Source organism: Tasmannia lanceolata, unplaced genomic scaffold, assembly GCF_043159265.1.
Source record: "Tasmannia lanceolata isolate RefF3 unplaced genomic scaffold, GAP_Taslan_0.1 ptg000003l, whole genome shotgun sequence".
Lineage (NCBI taxonomy): Eukaryota > Viridiplantae > Streptophyta > Magnoliopsida > Canellales > Winteraceae > Tasmannia > Tasmannia lanceolata.
In genome coordinates, this window is record NW_027518680.1 from 58,091,692 (window position 1) to 58,101,832 (window position 10,141).

General features: G+C 38.4%; 1 protein-coding gene across 1 annotated transcript; it reads right to left on the reverse strand.

Moving 5' to 3' along the window:
* Positions 1–400: 400 nt before the first annotated feature.
* LOC143856741 (14-3-3-like protein GF14 iota) lies at positions 401–8,297 on the reverse strand. Its single transcript, XM_077367017.1, has 7 exons — positions 8,137–8,297; positions 4,413–4,719; positions 3,071–3,158; positions 2,856–2,965; positions 2,618–2,766; positions 878–927; positions 401–771 (listed from the first exon to the last, which is right to left on the reverse strand). Exons 1-7 carry the CDS (start codon positions 8,207–8,209, stop codon positions 766–768), a joined length of 783 nt encoding a protein of 260 aa, XP_077223132.1. The 5' UTR covers positions 8,210–8,297; the 3' UTR covers positions 401–765.
* Positions 8,298–10,141: the final 1,844 nt, after the last annotated feature.

The following is a 10,141-nucleotide window of genomic DNA, read 5'->3' on the forward strand; positions in this document are numbered from 1 at the left end:
CAATCATTCCCCAAAAAATCCAAGTAAAATTCCACCTTTTTGTGTATTTTAGCATGGATATCACGGTGGGGTGGGGGGTGACACATCACCAGACATACAATTATTTGCCAGGAGACATCCCTCGGAGTCTCATGGGATATCAACCAAACAAGGGGGAGTTTGCTGATGTGGCACCCAAATGCCAAGCAAAACCCCTGGGAGTCTCGTTGGAAATCCATGCTATATTGCCAACCAAACAGAGGGCAGGGGGTTGCTAATGTGGCACCGAAATGCCCAGCAAAACCCCTAAGCCATCCCAGCTTTTGTGCAACCAAACACACCCAAAATCAATGGCAAGCTTAGAACTGATATATCCAAGATTCCACCCAATCAGACTGAAATTTGAAAAAACACACATATGTCGAATAGACGAGCTTAAATTATGTAAAAAAATAAGAAGAAAAAGAAGGGCAAGTAACATAGAGATCCATGACATAGGAGGAAGAAAATCCAGTGTGGGCAGGTGACACACAAAAAAAGAAACACCACCACCTGCACTCTTCAACCATAACACTAAGCCAAAGCTATTAGAGAATGTTTTTATCTTCACTGTCATCGTAACAGAAAAACATGGGAATAAGGAGGGGTAATAAAAAAGGAAAGAGAGAGAAAAAGAAGCCTAGAAAGACCAAACTGTCTCTCTGGCTTAAATAAGCTAAAATTACCAGATAAAAGCAAGTCACATTCCATCAACTAAAAGGTAGAAGCCCAGCTCCTGTACCGCTGTCACTGCTGCAAGTTATTTTTTTGTTTAGTTTTTAAGTCTCGGGTCAGATGAAAGACAAAAACCCAGGTATAAAATCTCAACGAAACAGAAAGATTAGAGCGAGAATTTTACCTCGGGCTCAGCAGCTTTGGCCTCCTCACCTCCCTTGAATCCATCCTCACCTGCCACACATTCACCTTAGTGATCAGATATTTGTCTTCATTTGTTTGTTTACTTATGTAGAGAACAAAGATAATAACACAAATAAAATTGTGACCATAGTGCATTGCCACTTAGTTTTATCCAACAATAGGTGGATAGCAAACTGCATGTTCTGCAGTAAAAAGTGACCAAACCAATAGGCATCTTCTAAATCTGTCAAGAAGGCATTTGATGAAATAATGGACCAGTGGGTGGAGTTGTATTTGAAATAAAGGTAGTTTCCGCCAATTTATCAATCAAATGTTCTTGAATTGAATCAAAAGGTAGTATGGGATGATAAAGGTAGGGTTTTGTACATCTTGGATAAAGAAAAACTGATGAGAAAATATTTTAAAAGGAATATAGGAAGCTGAAAGACAGAGCTTTCTACATTAAACTTCTCTAATTGGCTGACGACAAGTACAAGGCCAGGAACAATAGCAGAGGCCCATCATGGATTGTATATGGCTCCAAATCTAGGCTATTGGTTACTTGGCATGTGTCCAATCAAGGTCATTGGATATAAACAGTTGATAATAGTTAGCCATGGGTCGGGCGACTAGAATCTAACCTATAGGTGATAGATTTGCCTGACACAAACTATGGTGGGCCAGGACCAGAGTGCTGACATGATCAACATGTATGCTATGGTTGAGCTGGGACCTTAGTGGTGATATTGTCACCCAATAGTTCAGCCCTTCCACCACCCTTTATTTTCCTTTGAGCCTGTTACGAATTTATGATATCTTCTCTTTTCAAATGACAGTCTTTTGTCTATGGTCATGCAGAGAGAGAGAGAGAGAGAGAGGAGAACTCATGATGGAAGAGAGGGAACGGAATAACAGAAAAAGAAAGGGTCTCTCTTTAATGATTGAAATGTTTCAGGGTTTCTTTCCCTTTTCACCAAGAACAACAATAACTATACATATCACATAAGAGAATAAGAAGGGCTGTCATTGAGAGAGAGAGAGAGAGAGAGAGAGAGAGAGAGAGAGAGAGGTTGGGAACCTCAATGTCGCCTAATTTTTAGGCAACCTGTCTGGAAGAGAGGACAAAAAAAAGATAGAAAATAAGAAAGGTTGGGCATTTGAAGGCACAAATTGACAAAGGGATAGAACCATAAAAGGCAAAGGGCGTAAAGAGGACTTTAAGATGGAAGAGACGAAATACAGATAAGGGAATATGAAAGGTGGTGTCTCATTCTAAAAATGAATGTGTTTTGGGGTTTCTTTTCCTTTTCACCAACATGTACAACAACGAAGCATCACATAAGAACAACATATAAAACTGCAAATGCCAGAAAAAGACTTTTCCTTGAAGAAAAAATAACAGATGTTTTCACCTTTTTTTGCTGCTAATGGTTTCAAAACTCATTCTACTAATTTTTATAAATAATATCACTTAATTGTTTTTTAATCATTTGAATGTTTGTTTCATGCATTGGAACATCCATGTTGCCTAATCTTTAGGCAACCTGTTTGGTTCCTACAACGCTGCAGTTTTCATATGCAAAACCAACAGCATAAACCAAGGTTGTGCCAGGAATAATTAGCATTATTTTTGTTGTTGTTGTTATTATTGTTTGACCCCAACTAGTTTGGGACAAGGGCTTAGCTGAGTTGAGTTGTTGTTATTATTGTTGTCGTTAATAAAAATAATGTCGTATAATACCTCCATCTTCGGGTAAATCTGAAGTCCAGAGAGTGAGATTGTCCCTCAGCAACTGCATGATCAATGTGCTATCCTTGTACGACTCTTCACTCAATGTGTCCAACTCTGCAATCGCCTCATCAAAAGCTTGTTTGGCCAAATGACATGCCCTGATAATTTCATCAAATCATTTTCAAGGGAATAAGAAAGAAGCTGATATCCAAAGGCAAATAACGAAATTACAAAAGTTTGAAAGTACCTCTCAGGGGAATTCATTATTTCATAATAGAAAACAGAGAAGTTAAGCGCCAGACCAAGACGGATTGGATGGGTGGAGGGAAGATCCGTGTTTGCAGTGTTGGAAGCAGCCTATAGAAATGGAAAGGGCGGAATTACAAGACAAAGTCATTGAATAAATAATAATAATCAGGTTCTCCTTCCATCTAAAAATGTAATGAACAAATTGGAACATGCCTGGTATCCCTTCAACGACTGCTCTGCAGCTTCTTTCCTTTCTTGGTCTGTCTTAAACTCTGCCAGATAGCGGTAATAGTCACCTTTCCTGTATTCAGCACATGTAAAAACAGAAAAATGAGGAAAAAAATGACGCATTTGATTTTGCATTACATCTCTTTTTGTTTTCCCCCACCTCATATACTCTGTGGCTTGGAGTTGGAAACTCTAAGTTGGGATAAAGATGATCAGTAGAAAATGAGGCATGCGCCAATTTAATTGTCGAAACAAACTTGAGAATTTGAGAAAGAATATAATAGATTAAAAATGAGACGGTATACAGCGTATAAACTATAATTTTACTAGGGACCATTGCAGAAGGCATTTCCTAGAGCGTCTGTTGCATGAGGGATCAGCCACCTTGGCTCAGATTTTGTCTTATTAAATTAATTCATCGGAGGTAGCTCTCTCATGCAACAGATGCTCCGTGAACTGCCTTATGCGATGGTCCCTAGCAAATCCCTTAAAACACAGTTCACATTCCAAAATAAAAATCTGTTTGTAACAAGAACGCCAGGGTCAATTGCAATTTGTTGAGGGGTTGAGCCTCTAGCTCAATTGGTTAAGTCTTTGTTATCCAACCTAGAGGTCAGAGGTTCAATCAGAGCTTACCTAACAAAAAATGCAGGCGTCAATTGCTGGTTGAAAACTATTTTGAAACAACAATGAGGGGGTCAAGCTTGTAGCTCACTTGGATGGGTATCGCAATCTTGATATCAAGGGGTCAATCACAACTTACCAATCAAAAGACAAATAGTGGCTTACATACAGTCTCATAGGCTGCATAGTTTATTTAATAAGTTGGTGCAAAAAAAAAAATCCATACATCAATGATATAAAATCAGGAACTCGGAACATGGGTGAGCTAATCTGTTGGCCAGGCTAAACACTAAGTACATAAAAATTGTCAATCTCATAAACACAGGCGAGTCAATGACCAATCACAATTTTTCAGACAGTGGCATTTCTTATGCGCCCATAATCAAACAAACATATAGTTTCTGATATACATTTGAGGTTTCAGCATATCATAACATCTGCTCTATATTTCATGTCATATTTTGTATAGGTCTTAATATATTTGTATTATCAAGTAATTTCATTACAGATCAACTCGCAACACTTTAGAAAAACCAGTCATCAAGGGTAGCATTGGTAGGTAAAAAGTGACTAAGCCAGATGAAAGGCGAACTCAATCAATAGACCATATTGTAAGTTGCACATCTAACCAGCAGAGACCACAAAAAATAGCTTCAAACAAACTCTAAGGCAGCCAATTTAATTACAGAGAAATAGGACTTACATCTTGTAGTAGAACACTGTGGATTCTCCAGAGCCAGAAGAAGGGATCAGATGTTCGTCAATGATGGTCAAGATATCACTGCAAATCTTTGAGAGCTCTTCCTCCACGTTTTGGCGATAACCCTTGATTAGTTTAACATTTTGTTCATTCCCCTTCGATTCCTCTTTCTGCTCAATTGACGACATGATGCGCCATGATGCTCGGCGAGCACCAATTACATTTTTATAACCAACGGAGAGGAGATTCCTCTCTTCCACAGTCAGTTCCAGGTCAAGTTTTGCAACTTTCTTCATGCTTTCCACCATTTCTGGATCATCAATGATAAAGATATCAAAACAAAAACCAGTGGAAACACACGACTTTTAAGGCTTCCAAACATTGAAGAATAAATCTAGAAAGATGAAAGGATATGTTGGAAATCTTTGGAGATGTCTTTTTATTTGTATATCGGTCAAGAAAAGATGCAAATTTAGGGAATGTGAACGCATCTAGATACCAACATCCAAGATTACATTTTCTTTTTTTCTTTTTGTTTCAAGCATCAAACACTGGTCTTGTTTCAGGGAGACATGCAATCACAAATGTTCCCAGGATTTACTCCCACACTACATATTCAAACTTATTGGTTCCACAAAACTAAAATAATTATGTCAAGAAAGACAACTGTTTCTTCAAGGGGTATTCACTCGTTATTTTTGTCATAAAGGAAATAAACCACGTCCTGAAGTTGCAGAAATTTTTAGCATGATAATTTTGTCATTGAGTGTTTCCCTCAAAATTAGCAATAAACTGAACGTTCAATGATAATTTATAACTCATGCATATCAAGGGCTTCACCTAGGATGTGATTGGACATACAACAAATTGCAATTCAGGTACAATTTGGACCTCCCTAGATTGCAGTTTAAACATACTACTATAGCCTTTAAACATCTTATAACCTCAAAAGGCAATGCACCAAAATTGCAATATGGGTATACATCTAAATTCAACAATCATCATCCATCATAAGCACATTGGCTAGATGACATAATTGTGAGCATGTTTGCAGTTGTCTTCTTAGTAATTTCTCCTCACAAACATGCACTCTTCACCCCCAAAAAAATTTCCTCAACAATAACAAAAACTTATAAAATATAAGGTATCCTGGTTTTATTAGGTTCTTCCTTTGATTTTGTCTGTGTATTCATTTTACATGGAACTCCTTGTTGATATTTGGCTTTGTTTCCTTTTGACAAATTACTAGGCCAACCAACACAGCATCAGATAGGCCCTCACCCTAAACTAAACATTGGGGCCACCAAATCATCCTAGTCACGTCGGATGGCTAAGTATCCAATGATTGCAATTTTAAGGCATGGCATCTGCAAGATAGGGACCACAAGATAGCCAGGTCATGCAAATATTACATGGTGGATTTGATCACATGGCCTTTTCAAAAGTGTCTCATCCAAGTAAATCATAGGAGACCATAAAGCCCAAAGAACATGTCAAACAAACAAAAAAGAGGACTGCAAATAAAGATATACTGTTTCAAAATAAAAATAAAATACAGAAATATCATTTCAGCAGTATCTAAGCCTCACATTTCTGATTTCTCTAATCCAACATCACAACAAAACTATCGGTTTCAAAACGCAACACCTCGCAATATCTGTTAATTTCCACGCAAGTCTGGCACATTTTTTTGCGACATTGCCTCTTAAGTGATAGAAGATAAGAAAAAGAGCAACGATGATCACGATCTTGAACACCTAGACCAAAGTAATCACTGCTGCAGCTAGATCAAAGATTAAGACATCCAACCCTAACACAAAATCAAGAAATTCTAACACTACAATCGTGAAAAAACCCTATCAACACAATCACACGCTTCTTCAGCTAATGTCCAAGACATGTATAAGAAACCCTATCAGTACAATCGCACGCATCTTCAGCTATAAGTTCAAAGAAAATTATTCACAAAAGGGATTCACAGGAAATTATTCACAGAAGGGGGGTTTCTACGAGTCAAATCTATTTCCCACCGACCAGGAACAATAACGATCTACTTTAGAGAGGAAACACGCATGACATAAACAGAAACCCTAATCAGAGATGGGAAGGGGGACGAATTATATTCAAGCTAGCATAGCTTTCCCGAGAGGCATTTCAACAGATCTAACAGAAATCGCACTCCACAGAGCAAAAACAAACTAATCTAGAGCATAAATGTAGAAAAACATACATTAAAGCGGAAAAATTGCCGAATAGAATAAAATACAGATCAGCAATGTATCTTCGCATCCTAGGGTAAAAGCAGTACGAAAATGCCAGAAAAACACAAAATGGAATGAAGAAAGGGAAAGGTGTGCGTACTCGGTCGAGTAGATAAGCTTATCTACTCGGTCGGGTTAAAAACAGTGGGGGTCCACATTTTTGAGGTGATCCAAACCATTCATTTGAAAGGCCCTTACCTAGATAGGGTGTCCACAAAAAATCAGCCCCATAGGATCATCCTAACCCATGCAACAGTGGAGGGAAAGATGGGGGAAAATGGACAAACACAGCTTGTCCACAAATCTGCCCATTTTTCCCTCCACTGTTGGATGGGTTGGGATGATCCTATGGGGCTGATTTTTTGTGGACACCCTATCTAGGTAAGGGCCTTTCAAATGAATGGTTTGGATCACCCCAAAAATGTGGGCCCCCACCGTTTTTAACCCGACCGAGTAGATAAGCTTATCTACTCGACCGAGTACGCACACCATTCCCATGAAGAAAATGGTGAAACAAAAACAAAGCTGATAGACACCCTAAAAAACCAGATCATGGAAAATATTAGGGCAAACAATGCAACCAAATATAGAACTGAGATGAATTAAGAAAAAGGAAAAGTAGATCTGTAGCGACAAATAGGTACGCTATTGAGGAGTTGAAAGATCAAACCTAGAGAAACATTCGACCACCAAAAAAAAAACACAGAATTGATCTAGAACATAAATGAAAGAAAAAAAAAACAAATTATAGCAAGAAAATTGCCTAATAGAACAAAATACAGATCAGCAATGTATCTGTGCATCCTAGGGCAAAAGCAGCACGAAAATGCCAGAAAAAACAAAGAATGGAATGAGGGAAATGGCGAAACAAACACAATGCCGAAAGAAATCCTAGAAAATCAGATCTTGGAAAATATTAGGGCAAACAATACAAACAAACATAGAAATGACATGCATTAAGAAAAAGGAAAAGCAGATCTGTAACGAATGCTAGATAACATATTGAGGCATTGGAAGATCAAACCTAGAGAAACATTCTACTACCAAAAATCAGGAAAAAATACACAGAATCGAGGACGAAAATCGCAGATCAGCAAAGTACAGATACTCAATAGTAGGGAAATTGTCCAAATAGAATCAAATACAGACCATCAAAATACAGATCACCAAAGTATCATCACATTCTGCGGCAAAATTAATACGAAAACGCTAAATCAAATGAGGAAAAGAGCGAAACTAACGTAATGCAGACTGAAACCCTAAAAAAGCTCGATCTAGGGCAATATTAGGGTAAACAATACAAAAAAAAACATAGAATCGAGATGCATTAAGAAAAGGAAAGCTAAATACGTTATTATTATATAACCGTGAGAAATATTCAGCCACCAAAATGCAGAAAAAAAACAGAGAATCTAGGGCAAAAAAAACACAGATCAAAACGTATGAACCACGGATCGGAGCCTCACCTTCATATCTTTCAGCTTGCTCGGCAAGTTTCGCCATGTAGACATGATTATCTCTCTCCTTCTCAGTCGACATTGAAGGATCAAAAGAATGGAACCAGAGAGGGTTTCAGAGAAAGAAAAAAATCTTGAAAAAGAAGAAGAAGAAGAAAATAAGGAATAAGAGATCCTAAAATGGCGAGATGGGAAATTTATATGAGGAAATAAGGGCGGGTCGGGTCAAAGGTCGAACACGTTTGAGGAAGTGGACCGAAATCTGACCGTTCATTTTTAGGATTGAATGATAACTGCAGCGAGTCGTTATGGAAAGTAGCCGTATTTTAATCAGGGTGATCTTGACCGTTAATTTGAGGGTATAGAAGTTAACGAAGGCATTCATGGTTTTTAAATGTTCTGACCGGGGAGTTTCTTTTGAGACTAAAATAACCTTGGAAACTTCCATTATTTCAGGCGTACTCATGATATTCGCAATAGCATAACAATTCTTTTCTAGGGCAGTGATTTTTTCGCCCCGCCTGTAGGTAATGCGCTCCACTGTAACGTGATTTGACGTCAAAAATCGTTAAAGTCTGCCCCCACAATTCACGTTCGAGAGGGGGCACAAGATAAAAGTATAGAATGGGGGCGATGTTTAGTGAAATTACAGATTGAGGGGCACCTTTTAAAACAAGAATAAAAAACGGGCTAATCTTCAAATCCGGTTGGAAAAAGACCTTGATAACGTCATTCAACCTCATTTTTTCATTGCTGACGTGTTTCACGAGGTTCTTTTGGTTCGTCTGGTATTTGAACCGACAGAAGTCACAGAATCTTGGATTCATTTCTATTTTGGCCGTCGGAAATACCTAGAGACAGATGAATGCTCGACACCTATTGAAATTTTTTTTGGAATGCTAGCGGCTCTATACATAGTCGGGTTTTTTTTTATTGAAATCTTTCTGTGAACCCAGAGTCCTTGGGTTCCTTTAAATCTTGGTCGTCGCCAATATGAATAGATGGTCGGATCCACGACATGTGGACATCAATATGAAACGGTGACGTCTTCTAATAATACCCCTCTCTGTAACCATTATTCCCCTCTCTGTAACGATTATTTCCATCGTCGTACCCATTATTTTCCACCGGCGTACCCATTATTTCTATCTTGGCCATCGGAAATACCTAGAGACGGATGGATGTCTGACACGTGTTGAAAAGATAAGTGAGAAAAAGATAACGTCTACTGTTCTAAGCCAAAAAGATAAGTGAGAAAAGATAACGTCAGTGTTCCAAAAAGTACAATAGGGTTCCAAAAAGTTTTCCAACACGTGTCAAGATCCATCTATCTTTAGTTATTTCCGACGACCAAGATAGAAAAGAACCCAAGGTTCTCTCGGTTCAAATACACATTTAAATGAACCAAAAGAAGCCTCGTGAATCGGGCCAATTTAAGAGGCAGTAATGAAAAAGGAGGACTCTGTTAATGTCAGAAGGGTATCAGGGTCTGTTGACCACCCGATTTTAAAGTTTAGCCCATTTTATGTTCTTGTTTTAAAAGGTGCCTGCAATCCATAATTTCACTAAACATCGGTCAACATTCCGTACTTTTATCTTTTAACAATGACTACTGATTTTTTATTTTTTTTAGGGTGATGATATTTTCACCCCTGCAGTACGCATTCGCCCCGCTTTTAACGTGAGTTGACGTCAAAAAGCGTTAAAGCTGCCCATGGTTCACGTTCCCGCGTATGTGTGCTGCAGGGGGTTAAAATATCATCGCCCTTTGTTTTAAGGGATTTACTAGGGACCGTCGCAGAAGGCATTTCGTGCCTGGACTGTTGCGTGTGACAGCAGCCACCTCAGATGAATAAATGAATATGACAAAATCTTAGCTTGTGTGGCTGTTCTCACATGCAACAGCCCAGGCACAAAATGCCTTCTGCAATGGTCCCTACCAAATCCCATGTTTTAAACCTTTTTAATTAATTTTTCACGTTAGTTATGATTAGGGACCTCTAGGTCCGTTAAA

What these genes read in the sequence shown, in the direction of transcription:
- LOC143856741 (XM_077367017.1), bottom strand. Translation starts at nt 8,209, where the DNA reads ATGTCGACTGAGAAGGAGAGAGATAATCATGTCTACATGGCGAAACTT. An exon ending in GCAAGCTGAAAGATATGAAG is followed by an intron (nt 4,720 to 8,136) that starts GTGAGGCTCCGA and finishes TTGATGATCCAG; the next exon opens with AAATGGTGGAAAGCATGAAG. An exon ending in AGTCGTTGAAGGGATACCAG is followed by an intron (nt 2,966 to 3,070) that starts GCATGTTCCAAT and finishes CCATTTCTATAG; the next exon opens with GCTGCTTCCAACACTGCAAA.